Source organism: Elephas maximus, chromosome 8, assembly GCF_024166365.1.
Source record: "Elephas maximus indicus isolate mEleMax1 chromosome 8, mEleMax1 primary haplotype, whole genome shotgun sequence".
NCBI classification, from domain to species: Eukaryota; Metazoa; Chordata; class Mammalia; order Proboscidea; family Elephantidae; genus Elephas; species Elephas maximus.
The window spans coordinates 121,011,004-121,031,491 of NC_064826.1; the positions used below are offsets into that span (position 1 = coordinate 121,011,004).

The following is a 20,488-nucleotide window of genomic DNA, read 5'->3' on the forward strand; positions in this document are numbered from 1 at the left end:
TCAGAATGTGGAAATCGTGTGTGAGATGATGTCAAATATAAACAGCACAGCAAATAGAAAATAAGGGCCTGCTGAGATGTGAGCTTGAGTTCTGACTTCTCTCCAGCCATGGTTTCCAGATGGGCTGCTTGAGGCTCAGTGCTTAGAACAGGGTGTCCTGGGCCCTGGAGTGTGAGCCCAGCATGTGCAGGGCTGCCCTGTGCCCCACACCTGGATACCTGGGCCAGGTGTGGTCCGAAGGTGAGGCCCCAGCACTGGCAGGCACTCCATGCCTGCTCTGAGCCACAGGCATCAGGGCGACTGGGGAAGGGTTAGGTTCCAGACTTGCACCATGGGGGACCATTATGCAGCTGTCAATTGGTGTGATGGAAGAATTTTTAGTAGTGTGGGGAAAAGTGGACAGGAAAAAGCAGAATGTGAAAAGCGTGAGGCCCCTAAGTATGTAAGAGGAAAGCCTTCCCATGGCGCATGTCTATGCCTCTGGATGATTGAGTACACCCGCAGTCTGTCCGGGGATGCCGCGGCCATGCAGGTGAGTAGTATACTTCACTCACCCACTTCCCGCGGTGAACGTGCATTGCGTTCTGTGTTATTACAGTCAGAGAACTACTCACAAGAAAGATGCACAACAATCTCAGCACTGTTTCATAGAGAAGTTAACTGTTTTCCCACCAAATTTCTGAAGTCAGGATTAAAAAGGTAAAAGGAGCAGCCCTTCTTGATTCCCAAGTCCTCATTTTAATCAAACGTAGAAGGCTTTTTTTTTTTTTTAAGAGCTAACGCGTAAATAGCAACTTGATTTAGTTTCCAAAAAGCGACTAGGGGTTCCCAGGGTGAGCGTGGGAGGGCTGCAGGCTGTCGGAGGCCTCCCGGGTGCTGGGTCCTAGTGCGTCTGCAGGCAGATGACCACACGGGGAGAGCAGACTGTGGCTCTCGGCTGGGTCAGAGCACTGTTTACTAATTCACAGTAGGAAACACGGCATTGGGTGAGCTGCGTGTTTCTTCCCTGCTCGCCTGTTCGAGAAAGAGGATCTGGTCACGGGTTGAGGGGTGGAAGGTCTAGCAGCTAGTCTCATCGAGTAGGTTACTCACTTTTTGCCAATAGAGAGGCCGTCTCTGCCTCAGATAGTTGGGCTGAGAGTTTGTTCTGCTCGAGATGGGGGAGGAGGGGTTTGCAACATCACGAGGGGTGTGATGACGGTGTGTTGATGAGAGTTTATTTATTGGGCACCACCTGTGGGCAAAGGTGATGTGGCTGTCCCAGTAAAGGGTGATGCCTGAGGCCTCTGCCAGCCCTGCACTCCCCCTCAGGCCAGGGAGAGGGAGGGCCTGGGGACAACACACTGCTCTTGGCCACAGGCCCAGCTCCCCAGTCCCTGGCTTTCCCGAGAACCGCTCTGGCTCTGCATGCTCCCCAGAGCGCATGCTGTGGACATTGCTATGGGCTGCTATGACGGGCCCACAGCATGGCTTGGTTTTGTGAATCATGGTGGCTTCCAAGAAGGTGCAGCCACTAAAACCAGAGGGAAAGGCCGCCCCGCCAGCCCACACAGCCCTACATGGTGGCTGGGAGCCTGGGCTCGACCCTGCTGCTCAGAACCCGTGTGAGTTTGAGTTGGGTGAAGACCTTTCTGAACCCTAGCTCTCTCACCTGTACGACCGAATAATAATAATACTGACTGCGTGTGGGTCTTGGGATGGGTAAATGAGGTCACATGGGCTGTGTATGGCATGCCCTGAGCAGGCTGGCACCCAAAGGGTAGGAGGAGAGTGTGCTGCAAATGCCAACCATAAAGGAAAGGGCAGGCACACTGCAGAACGTTAATATAAGCACTTCTGTTCGTCAAAAACTGCCGTTAAGAGAGTGAAAAGGCAAGCCACCAAGCGGGAGAAGATATTGTGTAATATCAGTTGGCATTACCTAGTGAAGGAGACCTAACACATACCTTATAGCCCAGTGGTTCCACTCCTGGGTATGTGCTCTGGAGAGATTCTTGCTCACGTGCACTGTGGGGCCCGCCCGTGGTGTTCCTACTCTGTGAGCCCCTCCCATGTTGTTCCTGGGTGGTCTGATCAGCAGGAGCAAGGGTGCCTCACGCCTGAGATTGGGGTATTAAAAGCCTGTGGCTTAGTCAGAACGGCCTGGTGCTGGTACAACAACAGACACATAGACCAATGGAACAGAATTGAGAACCCAGACATAAATCCATCCACGTATAAGCAGCTGATATTTGACAAAGGCCCAATGTCAGTTAGCTGGGGAAAAGATAGTCTTTTTAACAAATGGTGCTGGCATAACTGGATATTCATCTGCAAAAAAATGAAACAGGACCCATACCTCACACCATGCACTAAAACTAACTCAAAATGGATCAGAGACCTAAACGTAAAGTCTAACATGATAAAGATAATGGAAGAAAAAATAGGGACAACGTTAGCAGCCCTAACACATGGCATAAACAGAATACAAAACATTACTAAAAATGCCAAAGAGAAACCAGATAACTGGGAGCTCCCAAAAATCAAACACCTGTGCTCATCCAAAGACTTCACCAAAAGAGTATAAAGACTACCTACAGACTGGGAAAAAGTTTTCAGCTGTGACATTTCCAGCCAGCACCTGATCTCTAAAATCTGCATGATTCTGCTAAAACTCAACAACAAAAAGACAAATAACCCAATTAAAAAATCGGCAAAGGATATGAACAGACACTTCACTAAAGAAGACATTCAGGCCTCTAATAGATACATAAGGAAATGCTCATGATAATTCGCTATTAGAGAAATGCAAATCAAAACTACAATGAGATTCCATCTCACTCCAACAAGGCTGGCATTAATCCAAAAAACACCAAATAATAAATGTTGGAGAGGTTGTTCAGAGACTGGAACACTTATACGCTGCTGGTGAGAATGTAAAATGGTACAACCACTTTGGAAATCAATTTGATGCTTCCTTAAAAAGCTAGAAATAGAACTGCTGTATGATCCAACAATTACACTCCTTGGAATATATCCTAGAGAAATAAGAGCTGTTACATGAACATATATATGCACACCGATGTTCACTGCAGCAGTGTTTACAGTAGCAAAAAGTTGGAAGCAACCAAGGTGCCCATCAACAGATGAATGGATAAATAAACTTTGGTATATTCACACAATGGAATACTACGCATTGATAAAGAACAATGTTGAATCCATGAAACGTTTCATAACATGGAGAATTCTGGAAGACATTATGCTGAGTGAAATCAGTCAATTGCAAAAGGACAAATATTGTATAAGACCACTATTATAAGAACTGAAGAAAAAGAAAATATTCTTTGATGGTTATGAGAGGGGGGAGGGAGGGAGGGAAGGAGAGGAGTATTCACTAATTAGATAGTAGATAAGTTTCATTTTAGGTGAAGGGAAAGACAATACACAATACAGGAGAGGTCAACTCAAATGGACTAAACCAAAAACAAAGAAGTTTCCTCAATAAACTGAACACTTCAAAGGCCAGCGTAGCAGGGGCAGGAGTTTCAGGACCATGGTTTCAGGGGACATCTAAGTCAATTGGCATGATAAAATCTATTAAGAAAACATTCAGCATCCCACTTTGGAGAGTGGCGTCTGGGGTCTTAAATGCTAGCAAGTGGCCATCCAAGATGCATCAATTGGTCTTAACCCACCTCGAGCAAGAAATAATGAAGAACACCAAAAACACAAGGTAATTATGAGCCTAAGAGACCAAAAGAACAGAGACTACATCAGCCTGAGACCAGAAGAGCTAGATGGTGCCCGGCCACAACCGATGACTGCCCTGACAGGGAACTCAATAGAGAAACCTGAGGGAACAGGAGAGCAGTGGGATGCAGATCCTAAATTCTTGTAAAAAGACCAGACTTAACTGGTCAGACTGGGACTGGAGGGACCCCAGAGGCCATGGACCCCAGACCTTCTCTTAGCCCAGGACAGGAACCATTCCCAAAGCCAACACTTCACACAGGGATTGGGCTGGAATAGGGGATGGAAAATGATACTGGTGAAAAACAAGCTTCTCAGATTAAGTGGACACATGAGACAGTGTTGGCATCTCCTGTCTAGAGGGGAGATGAGAGGGCAGAGGGGGCCAGAAGCTATCCAAATGGACGGGAGGAGAGAGAGTGGAGGGAAATACTGTGCTGTCTCATTAGAGGGAGAGCAATTAGGAGTGTATAGCAAGGTGTATGTAAATTTTTGTATGAGAGACTGACCTGATTTGTAAACTTTCACTTAAAGCACAATAAAAATTAGGGAAAAAAAAAAAAAAGCCTTTGGCTTCTGTCCTTCGTCCTCGCTTTCTCGCTCTTTCTCTCTCTCTTTCCTCCCTCAGAGGTCAGGCCACAGCTGCTTGTTTATGGTTCTGGTGAGAGACTAGCAGGTAGGGGAAAGGAAAGATGAAGTTTCAATGGCCTAGAAAGGTGAGGTCTTGGATTTCTTTCTAGATTTATAATTGGGTCCCCTTTCCCTATCCTCCCATCATCCCTGCCTCAGTCTTAGGAATCTTTGTTACTTGTGCTCTTGGCTCTCGCTCTCACATGCATTGTGAAGGGGCGGAGGGGAGCGGTCTAGGTTACTTGAACCCTCAGTGGCTGGCTGACAAAGTGGATGCTGTCTGTTAATTTGAGGTGATACAGGGCTGCTGTCAGGCACGTTTTCCCCTCAATGGCTGGATATGGCCTGTTGTCCCTTGGCCTCTCCTCACCTGCCCTCCTCACCTGGACCTCCTCACCAGTGCCTTTCTGTGGCCCCTCTTCTCCCCTACTTGTTGGAGCTGGGCCCAGCTGTCCTGTTTTCCCAGAGCCTTTCCAGGCTGACTCCCTCTGTGTCATGTAGCCCAACGAAGGGGGCCGAGGTAGGGTGGCAAGGGTTGCTGGGGAGAAGTTCCTCTCACAGAGGTGGGGCGGGTGGGCAGAGAAGGACCTCATTTTAAGAAAACCCAGCCTAGGAAATGCTGATTCACAAAACCAATAAATATGGGTCTGATTGCTTTTAGCCAAGGCTCCTGAGCTCTTTTTTTTTTTTGGCTTTAAAACTCTAAGGACCGTCTGGAATCACCCGTACCCCTCCTTTTCTATAGACTGAGGACCCGGTCCCTGACACCTGCCCTTGGCTGTCGAGAACTGTGAGGAATTATACCGGGAGTTCCTACACCATAACCTGAACTTTTATTAGAGAAGTATGTGCACACAAGTGTGTGTGTGTGTGTGTGTGTGTGTGTGTGTGTGTGTGTGTGTGTGTGTGTAAGAGAAATGGCCTTCACGTCATTGTTCAGCAATCAAGCATGTCGTTGGCTGCAGGTAGAGGTTTGCATGGGCAGATTTAGTTATGCAAACAGTTAAGGGCACTGATGATGCCTGGCAGGAGGTTGGGCCAACACCCGCCTGACCAGCAAGAGGCGCCACACACAGACCAGAAGAGGTGCAGGTCTACAGCAGGAAACCCACTCAGGCCTAAGGCATCGGGTAGGCCCCTGCACTGGGAGAGGCTGAGGGGGCAGCAGAGGCTCTGGGACACCACCACGCCCTGGCATGGCACTAAGTTGAGAACCAAAAGCAAACGTCCCTTTCATTGAACTTCCATTGAGCACCTACTGTATGCCAGGAAGTCGCTGGCTGTTCCAGGATTGCATGTGTGTGCTAGCCAGGTGTCCGAGGTGCTTCCACCAGGCAGGCCCCTACCTTGAGTTCTTCTTGAGCACCTCACTTCATCCCCGGGACAGCCTTATGCAGTATAAGTACAGTCACCATCGCAATGCCACACTAGTTAAGGTGCCCAGGGATGATCTGGGTGGCCTGGCACCTTGTGACCCTGACCGCCCTGACCAGGCCCCTGTGAAGAGGCTGTGACAGGGGTGTGTGAGAGTTCTCCCTGGGGCCTGGGAGACTGACAAAGGGGTGGCATTTGAGCAGGGCTCTGTATGGGGCGATGGGTCTTCGTGGACCTAGGGCCCAGGTATGGGCAGTGGGTCTAGCGAGAGGATGGGCTGGGGGAACCTGGGGCCCTGGGGGTCTGACCTTACCCCCTTGGGGTCATGACAGAAGGTGTTGATTGGAGGCCCCAGAATTGGCCATCACTGTCACTTGTCTCCAATGTGAAGATGGGACATGAGAGGGTCTTCAGCCCCCTACAGGAGACAGGACCACAGACATACTTGGAGCTAGATGGCCGAGAGGACAATCCTTCCAAACAGGCTTCTGTGCATCTGCTTTAGTGGGGGAGGGGGAGGGGTGCTGGGCACGGGGAGCCACCTGGGGGTGTCCCAGTGAGGGGATATGATAGTTAAGATTCTGTGTCGACTTGGCTGGGCCATTATTCTCAGTGGTTTGGCAGTTATGATGTAGGTTGACAGTTACAGAATAATGTAATTTGGCAGTTGTGATCTGGTGTAATCACCTCCATGGTGTGAGCAGCCTATCAATTGTAAGGAGAGTTTCCCTGGGGATGTAACTTGCATCCAGTATATGTGGATGTTCTTGCAAAGCTCCTTGGCTTTTGCTAGCTCTGGATCCTGCATCTGGCTCATCATCATCTGACCTGTCGTTCTTGGGACTTGAGTCAGGAGAGCTCGTTAGCCCCTGCAGTTAGTTACACGAGTAAGGAGAAGCCTCCAGCCTGACGCCTGACCCACAGACTTGGGGCTTGCCAACTTCTACAATCGTGTGAGCCATTTCCTTGAGATAAATCCCTCTCTCTATGTATATACGTGCCTCACTGGTTTTGCTTCTCTTTTTTTAGAGAACCAGCCTAAGACAGGGATGTCAGAGCAGGAGCTCTGTTGGCCTGGCTTTCATGGGCACAGATCCAACTAGGAGGAAGGGCAGAATAGGCATTCAAGCCCTGAAGCGGGGTCTGCTGCAGTCCCCTTCGAGGTGGGCAGACTGTCCGCTCAGGGGAGGACGCACTGGTGTCCTGGGTGAGGCTCTCCCCTGTTTACCCAGGGCATATTTCTCTGTTGATTCTGTTAAAAGTGAGATCGTTTTTGAGCCTTCAGCAAAGCAAGGACTCAAAGAGTATTTTCTTTTGTAATTAGTTTTATTTGATTTTAAAAAGCCCATGGTATGCTTGGCCCCTGAGGCCTCAGAATCTGAACAAGTCGTTCAGGTTCCTGTTAAAACTTCACTCAGGCAGCCTCTGATTTGCAGAAGGTTCCCACCAGCCTCAGCAGGACCAGCCTGCACTGAAACCCCTGCCCTGCCCTCCTCCCAGCCACCTCCCTGCCTCTCATCCATCAAAGGGTCCTTTCTGGCATCTCTTTGCAGTTCCCCCAACTTCCCTGAGGTCACCCTGCGGCACCCCCCATCTCTGGGTGTTTGGTGACTCTACAGCCCCTCCCATGCCCACCTGTAACACAGGGTCCATTCATGCAGCAGGACACTTCTGCTCGGCCCCATCCAGGAGATTCCCTTGGGACCCTTGTGGCGGGGCGGGGGGGGGGGGGTCGCGCCCCAGCGAGGCTGTCCTGGAGAGTCCTGGCCCTGTTGGAATAACCTCCCTGGCCTTCCTGCGGCTGCATACTTTCTGCCCTTCGGTGCTTAACAGGAGCTGTTCCAGGGAGCCCCCCCTCCACAGGCAGCCTTTGTTGCCTGAGTGCAGTTCCTTACTCACATAAGTGGGATGGAAGAGCTGTGGAGCCAGGCATGCTGCCTTACACCAGGATCCCCAATTCTCTGACTTGTTCCCTGCCCTTTGAGTGACCACACAGAGGGCAGAAATGAATAAAATGGGGGGAAGTCCTTCAGAGGAAACAGCAGCTTGCTTTCTTTAGGGGCTAGGGAACATCTCAGAGAGGAGGAGATATTTCAGTTGGGTCTTGAAGGATGAGTAGGAGTTTGCTGGGTGGCAAAGGAGGCATGGTTAAGGTATAGACCGAGGATCTTTGACTGTGTTGTTGTCTCTTGATGATGATAAGTTTCTGGTAGGCAGGTACCATGAGCTTCCAGGGGAAGCAGAGACCACAGCTGGGCTCACTGTTGTTGATGTCAGAAATGTTGGGAGCCCGCCAACTTGTTGTCCTCACAGTACATATGAATGGTTTGTGGGCCACTTCTTGGAGTCACCTTGTCCCTCTGTGTGTCCTGCCCCAGCACGCCCAGGGTGTTTGCTTGTGGGAAATCAGGGAGGGGGCGGAGGCAGAGGCAGACTGGGGTAGCCAGGCTGAGTGCCCATGTGGGGGGACCAGTGATGAGGGACCCATTTTCAGAGTACAGACTAGAGTTGAGGCGGTGATGGAGCTGGGGGTTGGAGCTGAGAGTGGAGAGTTGGGGGTGAGGTCACCGGGAGAGAAAGAAGCAGGCGAGGAGGGGCAGATTGAAGGGGTGGGGTAGAGAGAAGGGAGAGATTGGGGAGGCGGTGACATCTGGGGCTCAGAGAGGAGGGTGCAGCTATTGGTGTCGCAGACACTGGCCCCAGGGCCTCCAGGACATGCGTTTCAGAGGGGCTGAGTGGAGTGGGGATATGAGGATGTGGAGGAAGCCGAGCTGGGAGCTGAAGAAGGAGGTGCAGTGGCCACCCTGGGGCCTCCTGGGTGCAACCTGCCTTCTTTCTGCTGGGGGGGGACTGCACCATCACACATGTGTCACCCCATGCCTAGCCCGGCACCTGAGAGCTGCTGTGGGGCCTGCTTGCTGTGAGGTCTCATGCCTGGGCCCAACACCACCCTCCAGAGAGGTGGGCAGAAGGCTAGCACCAGCCCTGGGCACTTTTCCCTGAGGCAAGCCACCCAGGGAGGGTCATCTCTACAGCATTCTCTCCAGCCACAGTGGTCTGGGCCATGGTTGAGAAGCAAAAGGCCCCCGGGGCTGACCCAGCCTGGGTGTTCTTGGCCCTCGGGCATGGGGTGGAGGGACAGCCTTTTCTAGCACAGGACTTCAGACCAGAAGGTGAGAGGTGAAGCCTTTCCTGCCAGGCCCAGCCACTCTTGTTTCGGGTGGGTGGGGTCCTAGGCAGAAGAAGGCCTGTGTACCCAGATCAGGGACTTTCTTTGTCCCTGGGACCTTTCTGTGAACTTCTACTTACTAAGCACCTGTGGAATGCCCCCTCCGACATAGCATGCCTGTCGCTGCCCAGCCCAGCCTCCGAGGCCCTTGAGAGCCCTCTAAGGGCAGCCTGGCCTCCTGCCCATCACACTTTCCCTGGCCCTGCCTTCTTCACTGACTGGAACATCAGGACCTCCTGCCAGCCGACATCCGCCCCAGAAGGCAGCTCTAGAATCTCTGCAAAGGAAGAGAGAGCCCCATCAGTAGGAGCAGGGACAAGCCCCTGGGAGGGAAGGTAGGGAGGAGAAGGCCAGGATTCCCTGGGGATAGACCTGTGAAGCCATCTTGTTCCTCCTGTCCATCCACGTATCTATCCACATAGCAACTGAGCCCTTGTTGTCTCCTGGCGGGCACCTAGCCTCATGCAGAACAGGTTTCTGGCTCACTGCATCTGTTTGCTCACTCACCCCCGACTGACAGCGGTGTCATTGGTGGAAATGGGGTGGGTCTTCCTTGACCACGGGTGGTGCAGTCATTTCTGGGTCTTCTTGTGCTGTGATCTCTCTGTAGATGTTCACCATGCTGTTTGGGATTTCCAGCTGGAGGCTAGGCTTGTACATGAGGTCAGATTTCTGGCACAGGAAGCCTTAGCTGCCTGGTGCCATTAGGATGAGCCAGTCCTGGGGGCACCTGTGGCCTTAGGTGGCCGGAACTCAGCAGAGCAGCTCAGAGCTGGCATCATGGAGCCCTTAGCTCTCCTGAGCCAGGGAAAGTGTGGAGGATGCTGGTGGGAAAGAACTCAAAGACACCGAGGGCCAGTGCCAGACTTGGTAGGCAGCCCCATGGTGGCCTCCCTTGGCTCCTCCTCCCCCCGCTCCAGTGCCCTGTGAAAATTTCCTGTTTCCTTTTATAGGTGGGGAAACTGAGGCTCAGAGAGACACGTTGCCTGGTCTGACCAGGACAGGTGGCTCAGCGCTGAGCCCAACCGTCTGGCTCGCCAGTCTCCCACACTAACCTCATGGATTGGCAAAAATTCTTTCTTTGTATTTTTTCTAAAGATAAAAAAGACTATTTTGAGAGAGCTGCCTATGCACGTACACTGTGAAGAGTCTCCATGGAATGAGACTACAGAGGCGTGATAGGCCCCTCCCTGATGCCAGCCCCTCCCAGAGGGAGTCCCCATCCCCGGCTCTGCTAGGTCAGCAAAGGCTCCCTCGGTGGCCACCGGAGCTGCCTCCCCAGACCTCAGAGCAATCATTAAGCATAATGACCTGAATTTAGCAAGATGATGCTAAGTTAGATTTAGTGTGTCTATCTGTTTTTTTTCTCCATTTTAAAAGATTTATATCAAGAAGAATTATAGCAAAAAAAAAGGTTGAATATTTAAGCAGTTACTTTTTGGTTATCTAGAGCCCCCTCATCTCACAGTGACCTGATAGGATAGAGTAGAACTGCCCCACTGAGTTTCCAAGGAGCGCCTGGTAGATTCAAACTGCAGAACTTACAGAGTCACTGTGAGTCGGAATCGACTCTACAGCAATGGGATTGGCTTAGAGCCCCCTCAGCTTAGCGGGGCTGGGGCCTCCCAACACTGCCCCCACCGACCGAGCCCACGTGTTCGTTTTCTCTTCAGAGACTCTGAGGGATGGCTCTGTTTCCCCTTGTGGGGGAGGGGTAGCGCAGGGTGGGTGGTGCTTGCTTGTGGGAGAACCAGCAGTGTTCAGTACCCCAGCCGGGCCTGGAACATGGCCTCAGACCCCCGGAGCACACTCACACACGATTGCTGGGCCTAGCTTGGAGCTCTAACTGCAGTCCAGGACTGAGAACATGTATCTCTAACAAGTTCCCAGGTGTCGCTGCTGCTGCTGGGCCCAAACCCACTGTGAGAGGGCGAGTTTACCCCACCATGGCCTTCCAAGGCTGCATGTGAGAACCCCCAGGGAGTGGTGGAAGCATCTGCTCACAGGTTACATGCTGTAGGCTTCCACTTACATACCATTGCCACCGAGTGGATTCCGACACATAGCGACCCTATAGGACAGAATAGAACTGCCCCATATGGTTTCCAAGGAGCACCTGGTGGATTTGAACTGCTGACCTTTTGGTTAGCAGCTGTAGCTCTTAACCACTGTGCCACCAGGGTTTCCTTCCACTTACATAACACTCATGAAATGACAAAGTCGTAGAGACGGGGCAGATTAGTGTTTGCCAGGGGTTAGGGGTGAGGAGGAGGGGAGTGGGGGTGGCTGTACACGGGGAGGCAGGAATGGAGCAGTTCTGTACACTCTGTGGTTACGTGAATCTGCAGCACGTGCACGCACCTGTGACTGGGGAGCTCGGCGTCAGCTCTGTGGACTGCAGCGGTGTCCACTGGTTCCCGGTTGTGATGCTGAGCCGTATGGTGTTAACTGTGTGGGAGTGAAGGGTCACGGGACCTCCCTGTATGATTCTTTACAACTTCCTGCAACTCTTTAATTATTTAAAGATAAAAAGTTAAAAACAAAAACTAAACAATGCCTGGTTTGCCCCAGACCATCGGCAGGAGGGTCTCATTGGGCTGGAGCTTCGTGGACTCCCAGCCCTGCCTGGTGCAGTCAGGGCTGCCTGGTGGGTGGCCGCCTTCCTCACCAGATCCCTCGGCATTGTTCTTGTGGGAGCACCCTCCCCATAAATGGGGGCTGGGGACCTGAACCCAGCAGCGCTGGGTTCCTTACCCAGGGGGAAAAAACTAGTGGAGTGGGATTCCTTTGGGGGTGGATCTGGTGAAGGCCTATGGAGCCCTGGGCTTCCATTCAGAGCTGGAGTCCAGGAGGGGCCAGCCTGAATGGTCCCAGATGAGCCTCTTGGGTGTCAGGGAGGGTGGATGAGCAGACACCAAACCCTGGAACTCTTACTGGAGCACTGGGTTATTTTGTGTAAATAAGAGGAGAAATGAGGGTATATCTTTGTATAAAAAGAGAGCCCAGGTGGCTCAATGCTTAAGCGCTAGGCTGCTAACCAAAAGTTTGGTGGTTCGAGCTCACAAGCCACTCCACAGGAGAAAGATGTGGAAGCCTGCTTCTGTAAAGATTTGCAGCTGTGGAAACCCTATGGGGCAGTTCTACGCTGTCCTACAGGGTCACTATGAGTTGGGACAACAGGCCTGGTTTGGGTTTGGTATTTGTGCTGGCTTTTATTTGGCTAAGTGCATTCCAGGGACTGCTCGGGGCGTAGGTGAAGGTTGAGCAGACGGGTACTCCTTGGAGCAGGAGGGAGTTTTCCCGGCACCCTGCAGGCGTTACTTATGTTTCGGAATTGCGTCAGTGTTCTCAAGGCTGGTTTGGGCACTGATATTCACACCTGTTCCTCATGGTGTGTGCGGGAAGGAAGCAGCTTTGGTTTTGTTTGGATCAGGGCTTCCAACCAGTTTGTTCCGGTTCTACCCGCTGCTGAGAATTTGCATTTCCACCATAGGTATACTGAATCAGAGTCTATGGTTTAACAAGATGTATACATAAGAATCACTTGGGGATACTAAGAATCACCTGGGGATCTTGTTAAAGTGTAGATTCTAATTCAGTATATTTGGGGTGGAAAGGCAAATTCTCAGTAGGGGGTTGAGTTGGTTTGTTCTGGTTCAAAGCCTTGTGCTGGATGGGGATCTTTCTGGTAGAGGGGAGGCTGGTGGGCTCATCGCAGGCCCTAGGGGCACTGCCATGGGGGGGTGGGCAGGGCATAGCTGGGGTTGTGTAGGCAGCCCGCACATCTACTTTGCTCCAGCCCCTTCTTCCAGAACATGGCTTTGTGCATCTGACCCTGGAGGTCCTCATCACTCTCCCCTTCATTTCTTGCTCACCTACCCCATTGCTCATGTGTACCGGGCCTAACATTCTTAAAAAGTGATTGGAAATCAAATTAACTCAGCTGCAGTGACAGCCCCAATTCCATAAAGGGCCCTGATGGGAAGCAGAGCATCCTTCCTGCCACCCACCGCTCTGCCACCCTGGCCTCTTCTGAAGCCCTCCAGCCCCTCCCTCCTCTAGGTTAGTAGGGAGGGGGGCTGAGTTCAGGCTCCCCTGTAGGGCCAGGCACTTTAGCCCACACACTCACCTGTCCCTTGCTTTTCTCCCCTATTGTGCCCCTACCCCTCCCACTTCTCTATGCAGCTCACATCCTTCCAGGTTGTTGTATGTAAATGTCCCTGTGGCCCGAGACCTGCCCTCCTTGGGCCCCAGCCCCTGTGGGAACACGCAGGGGAGCTAGAGAACCTGGGGCGGGGAGGCCAGCTCTGCAACTTGCTGACACAATGCTTCTCCCTTCCTCCAGACTGCATCAGCCCATGTGCAGCTGCAGCGATTCCTCTTTAGTGCGTGCCATGGAGGACCTATTACTGTCTCAGGGACATGGCCTAGAGTACCGGAGAGTGCACGCTTAAAGGGACCCCAGGGCGACAGCATGCAGGCTGACCAGTGAAGGGGTTGAGGCCAGGGAGGTAACCAACTTGGCCAGGGGTTGCAGGGCTGGGACCAGGCCAGCACTCCTCGGTCTCCCGCCAGCACTCCTTGGTCTACCACCATCCCTCCTCCATGCAGCTCCATACACGCTGCCGTCTGTCCCCATACACACTGCCGTCTGTCCCCGGGCTCTCCCAGCTCCATCTGGTAACATGTCCTGGGAGGGCTCTGCCAGGGCCAGAACGCGTGAGGGTGGGGGCCCCCTTCCACTTGCTGACCTCCCTTCTGAGTCTCTGGTGTCAGCCTGAGGCCAGTGGCTGGATGCTGAGTGCTTATGGGGAGATTAATTGGTTCTCTCTCTTTCTCTCTGTCTGTCTCTCCTCACTTTCCTTCCCCCCTCCACGTTTTCCTCCCCAGGGGGGCTTTCTCTGTGGTCCGACGCTGTGTCAAACTCTGCACTGGACATGAGTATGCAGCCAAGATCATCAACACCAAGAAGCTGTCGGCCAGAGGTAGGGCTCGGTCCCAGAGTGCAGGGGTGTGGCAGGACCGCTCCCTCCCAGGTTTGGGTTGGGCACCTCAGCCATCTGCCCTCCAGAAAGGGGCTTACAGTCAGACCAGGCTCTCTGGGGGCTGTGTGGCCTGCCAGGGAGGCGGGTGGAGTACTGTGGAGACAGGGAGGCTGCTGAGAGTGAAGGGGGAAGGGAGAGGGGCCCAGCCAGGCCTGGGCTGGCTGGGACCGCAAACCTCAAATCCTGGGAAACTTTGCAGCCCCTCTGATGCCCGAGGAGCTCCATCGCTCTCTGGTTTGGGTGTTTACGAAGCTACCTTTCACCTCCCCTTCCCAAGCCTGTAGGGTGTCTGCCCCCAGAGCTGGATGGCAGAGGTGAGCAGGGCCAGGTTGCTGCTGGTGGTCAGGTAGTGTCATCCACTTTGCCAAATTGTGGATGACATGACGAACTACATGACTCAGAAGGACTTGGGCTTACAGTCTGCTGTTTGCTTTCTGATTGGGCAGAATGCTGGCTCTGGGACCTGGTAGCTGTGTGAGTCCAGGGTGGTTGCTTGTTTCTTTCTTTTTTTTAATTATAATTGCATTTAATTTATGGACAAGAGAAAAGCAGCCCCTGACATCCAGGAGCTGGCCTTGGTGCTCTCCTGTTGAACATAAACAGTTTCACAGACCATCAGCCTTAAACAGAGCCATTCTGTGACCACAAGGGGTTGAGGCAAAAACACAGATGAAACACGCACATCGTCCAAGCCACAAAATGACCCAGCGTGCCTCTATTCTGGGTAATACGAGTAGTCACTTTTCTTCACCAATTACAGCCTTAGCCTCTGTCTCACCTTCCCCATCATGGAATTACCCCCACTTCCTGACAGCATCCAATCCAGAGCAAAGCTCCGCTCCTTTAAACCCTCGCCCAAATCACCTAACACAAGTCCAATCCTGTAAATCCTTTCTTTTTTTTAAATTGAGGTTAAAGTCACATAACATACAAATAGCCATTTTAAAGTGTACAATTCAGTGGGATTTACTGTATTCATAGTGTTGCACAATACTGCCTCTCCCTAGTCTTAAAACATTTTCCTCACCCCTGAGAAACACTCCACACCATTAATTACTCCCACATTGTCCCCTTCTCCCTCCCCTAACAATAATGTTTTACATCTCTATAGATGGATTTGTCTATTCTCTATATACCGTGTAAAAGGAATCATACAGTATGTGACCTCTTGTGTCTGGCTTGTAGGATGTATCAATACTTTGTTCCTTTTTAACGACTGAATAATATTCAATTGTATGCATTAATCACATTTTGTTTATCCCATTAGTTGATGAATATTTGGGTTGTTTCCACTTTTTGGCTATTATGAGTAATACTGATAGAAACATTCATGCATAGTTTCCTAAGTGAATATATGTTTTCATTTTTCTTGGGTGTATACCTAAGAGTGAAATTGCTGGGTCATGTGGTAATTCTCAGGAACCCTGGTGGTGTAACAGCTGGCAGTTCAAACCCACTCAGCGGCTTCACAGGAGAAAGGCCTAATGATCTGCTCCCATAAAGATTACAGCTAGAAAACCCGATGATGCGGTTCTGTTCTCTCACGTGGGGTCACTATGAGTGGGATCAGCTCAACAGCAACAACACGGTAATTCTATGTTTAACTTTCTGAAGAATCACGACACTGTTTTCCACAGCAGCTGTGCCATTTTATACTCCCGCAGCAATGGGTGAATTTCTCTACATCTTCAACAGTGGTTGTTTCCTGTTTTTGTTTTCTTTATTATTAGATACATCCACAGGGTGTGAAGGGGTATCTCACTGTGATTTTGGTTTGCCTGGCCTTAATGACCAGTGATGTTGAACATCTTTTCACGTGCCTGTCGGCCCTGTATGTGTCTCCTTTGGAGACATGTCTATTCAGTTGCTTTGCTTGTTTTTAAATTGGGTTGTTTGTCTTTTTGTTGTTGAGCCGTAAGTTCTTTATATGTCCTGGATATTAAAGCTTTACCAAGTATATGATTTGCAAATATTTTCTCCCATTCTGTAAGTTGTCTTTTCACATTTTCAGTAATGTTCTTTCATGCACAAAAGGTTTTCATTTTGATGAAGTACAATTTATCCGTTTTTTTGTTGGTTTCTTCTGCTTTTGGTGTCGAATGTAAGAATCCATTGACAAATCTGAGGTCAGGAAGATTTACCCCTGTGTTTTCTTCTAATTGTTTTTGCTGTTATATTTAGGTCCTTCATCCATTTTCTGTTAATTTTTTTGTATGGAGTGAGATAAGGGTTTAACTTCATTCTTTTGCATGTGATTATCCAATTGTCCCAACACAATTTGTTGGAGACATTATTCTTTCCTCATTGAATGGTTTTGGTACCCTTCTCAAAAATCAGTTGACAGTAGATGTCTGTCCTTATGCCAGTACCACACTGTTTTTATTACTGTAGATTTATACCAAGTTTGAAATCAGAAAACATGAGACTAACAACTTTGTTTTCCTTTTTCAAGGTTATCTTGGCTATTCGGATTCCCTTGCAATCCGTATGAATTTGAGGATCAGCTCTTCCATTTCAGCAAAAAGGGCCATTGGAATTTTGATACGGATTGTGTTGAATTTGTAGATTGCTAAGGGGAATCTTGATATCTTAACAATATTTAGTCTTCCAATCCATGAACATGGGATGTCTTTCCATTTATTTATATCTTCTTCATTTTCTTTCTACAGTGTTTTGTAGTTTTCAGTGTACAAGTCTTTCACCTCCTTGTTTAAATTTATTCCTCGGTATTTTATTATTTCGGATGCTATTGTAAATGAAATTATTTTCTTAATTTCCTTATTGGATTGTCATTGCTTGTGTATAGAAACACAGCTGATTTTTGTATGTTGATCTTACACCCTGCATCTTGCAGCATTTATTTATTAGCTCTAGTAGTTTTTCTGTGGATTCTTTGGGATTTTCTGTATATAGAAGTATGTCATCTACAAATAGAGATAAGTTTTACTTCTTCCAATTTCAATGTCTTTGTCTTTTTTTAATATGATTTTATTTATTTCATTGTTGTTGTTGAGAATATACACAGCAAAACATACACCAATTCAACAGATTCTACATGTACAATTTGGTGATATTGATTGCAACCATTCTCACCCTCCTTTTCTGAGTTGTTCCTCCCCCGTTAACGTAAACTCGCTGCCCCCAAGTTTCCTATCTAATCTTTTGAGTTGCTGTTGTCAATTTAATCCCATGTAGATAGTTCTTAAAAAGAGCATAATGTTCAAGGCAGACATTTTTCACTAGTTAAGCTAAACTGTCGTTTGGTTTTAAGAAGATTTCAGGGTATTTTTTGGTTTAAGGTTTAAATATTATCTCGGGGCAATAGCTTCAGGGGTTCATCCACCCTCCATGGCTCCAGGAAGTCTGGAGCCCATAAGAATTTTTAATTCTGTTCCACAGGTTTCCCCTTTTGATCAGGATTCTTCTATGGAATCTTCGATCAAAACATTCAGTTATGGTAGCCAGGCACCACCCATTTCTTCTAGTCTCATGGCAAAAGAGGCAGTTGTTCATGGAGGCAATTAGCCACACAGTCTCTATCCTCCTGCTATACCTGACTCTTCTTCCTCTTTTACTCCAGGTGAGTAGAGACCAATTGTTCCTTGGATGGCCACTTGCAAGCTTTTAAATATTTCTTTTTCTTGCCTGATTGCTCTGGCTAGAAATTTCAGTACAATTTTGAATAACAGCGGTGAAAAGAGGGATCCTTGTCTTGGTCCTGATTTTAGGGGGAAATTTTTCAATCTTTTCACCATTCAGTGTGATGTTAGCTATGGGTGTTTCATACATGTCACCTATTATGTTAAGGAAGTTCTCTTCTATTCCTTGTTTGCTCAGTGTTTTTAGCATGAAAGGGTGCTGAGTTTTGTCTAGTGCTTTTTTGAGTCTATTGAAATGATCATGTGTTTGTTTCCTTCATTCTATTAATGTGGTGTATTACATTGATTTTCTTATGTTGAACCACCCTTGCATCCCTGGGATAAATCTCACTCGGTCAGTCATTTAATGTGATGTTTGATTTAATTTGCTAGTATTTTGTTGAGGATTTTTGCATCTATATTCATAAGGGATATTAGTCTGTGGTTTTCTTTTCTTGTGGCATTTTTGCTGGCTTAAGTATTGCTGTCCTCATAGATTATGTTAAGAAGTGTTCCCTCCTCTTCTATTTTTTGGAAGAGTTTGAGTAAGGTTGATGTTAATTCTTTTTTAAATGTTAGGTAGAATTCACCAGTGAAGCTATTTGTTCTTGGACTTAACTTTGTTGGGAGATTTGTGATTACTGATTCAGCCTCTTCACTTGTTATAGGTCTGTTGGGATTTCCAATTTATTCTTGAGTCAGTTTTGGTCAATTGCGTTTTTTTAGGAATTTGACCACTTCATCTAGATTATATAATTTGTTGGCATGCAATTGTTCATAGTATTAAAATGCTTTTAATTTCTATAAGATTGGTAGTAATGTTCCCACTTTCACTTCTGGTTTTAGTTATGTCCTCTTTTTCTCTTAGGCTGTCCAGCTAAAGGTTTGTTGATTTTATTGATCTTTTCAAAGAGCCAATTTTTTGTTTCCTTGATTCATTTTATTGTTTTTTCTATTCTCTATTTTGTTCTGAGTCAGAATCGACTCGACGGCAGTGGCTTTGGTTTTTGGTTTGCTGTTTTGTTTATCCCTGCTCTAATCTTTATTATTTCCTTCTTTCTGCTGGCCTTAGGTTTAGTTTGTTCTTCTTTTTCTAGTTCCTTAAGGTGTAAAGTTCAGTTGTTGATTTGATGCCTTTCTTCCTTTTTTATGTGGGTGTTTACAGCTATAAATTTCCTTCTGAGCACCACTTGAGCCGTATTCCATACATTTCGGTATGTTGTGCTTTCATTTTCATTTGTCTTAACGTATTTTCCAATTTCTATAGTGACTTCTTCTTTGACCCGTTGGTTTTTAAAGAGTGTGTTGTTTAATTTGCACATATTTGTGAATTTTACAGGTTCTTTATGTTATTCATTTCTAGCTTCATTCTGTTTTGGTCAGAGAAGATATTTTGCATGATTTGGATTTAAAAAATTTTTTCAGATTTGTCTTACAGCCTAATACATAGTCTATCCTGGAGAATGATCCACATGTACTTGAGAAGTATGTATATTCTGCTGTTGTTGAGTGGGGTGTTCTGTATTTGTCTGTTAGGTCTAGTTGGTTTATAGTTTTTTGAGCTCTCAATTTCCTTGTTGATCTTCTGTCTAGTTGTTCTATCCATTTTTTAAAGTGGGATATTGACGTCTCTATTACTGTAGAACTATTTCTCCCTTAAGTTGTGTCTAGGTTTGTCCCATATCTTTTGGGGCTCTGTTTTTTGATGCATATATGTTTATAATTGTTATATTTTCTTGCTTAATTGACCCTTTTATCAATATAACATGTCCTTCTTTATCTCTTGTAACAATTTTGAACTTAAAATCTATTTTGTCTAATATTAATGTAGCCACCCCAGCTCTCTTTTGGTTACTATTTACATGGAATATCTTTTCCTATTCTTTCACTTTCAGTTTATTTGTATCTTTGGGTCTAAAGTGAGTCTCTTGTAAGCAGCATATACTGGATCATGTCTTTTAATCCATCCTACCAATATCTGTCTTTTAATTGGTGAGTTTAATCTATGCACATTTAAAGTGATTACTGATAATGAAGGGCTTACTTCTGCCATTGTACTTTTTTTTCTGTATATCTTATATCTTTTTTTGTTACTCAGTTCCTCCAATACTGCCTTCTTATGTGTTTGATTTATTTTTTTCTAGCGTACCATATTGATTCCTACTTCATTTCCTTTTCTGTATATATTTTAAGCTATTTTCTTTGTAGCTACCATGTGGGTTATAGTTATCATCCTAAATTTATATCAATCTAGTTTGAACTGAGAAGCCCTGGTGGTGCAATGGCTGAGCCCTCCGCTGCTAACCAAGAGGTTGGCAGTTTGAATCTACCCAGCAACTCTGCAGGAGAAAGACCAAATGATCTGCTTCCATGAATGTTACAGTCAAGAAAATCCAATGGGGCAGTTCTGTTCTGTCAGATGGGGTCACTATGAGTCAAAACTTGACTCGACGGCACCTAACAACAACAATAGTTTGAAGTGATACCAACTTAGCTTCAATAGCCTACATGAACTCTGCTCCTTTCCAACTCTGTCCTCCCCTTTCTGTTGTTATCACAAATTACATCCTTATGCATTTTGTTCTGTTAACATAGATTTATACTTACTGTTTTATATATTTGTCTTTTAAATCGTATAGGAAACAAAAGAGGAGTTACATGCCCAAAATAAAATACTATTGGCTTTTATACTTACCTATGTAGTTATCTTTATGAATGATCTAGTGTCCTTTTATTTCAGACTGAAGGACTGCTTTAGCATTTCTTGTAGGGCAAGTCTCCTAGCAACAAATTCTCTTAACTTTTGTTTATCTTGGAATGTCTTAATTTCTCTTTCATTTTTT

The 20,488-nt window shown here is 47.7% G+C and overlaps 1 protein-coding gene across 6 annotated transcripts in view; it reads left to right on the forward strand.

Moving 5' to 3' along the window:
- Positions 1-20,488, forward strand: part of CAMK2B (calcium/calmodulin dependent protein kinase II beta) — a 140,202-nt gene that overhangs the window by 41,135 nt on the left and 78,579 nt on the right. For all 6 annotated transcript variants that reach the window (XM_049893574.1, XM_049893575.1, XM_049893576.1 and 3 more), the window contains exon 2: positions 13,853-13,947. In XM_049893574.1, the coding sequence (XP_049749531.1) occupies positions 13,853-13,947 (95 nt within the window). The remainder of the gene's footprint in view (positions 1-13,852; positions 13,948-20,488) is intronic.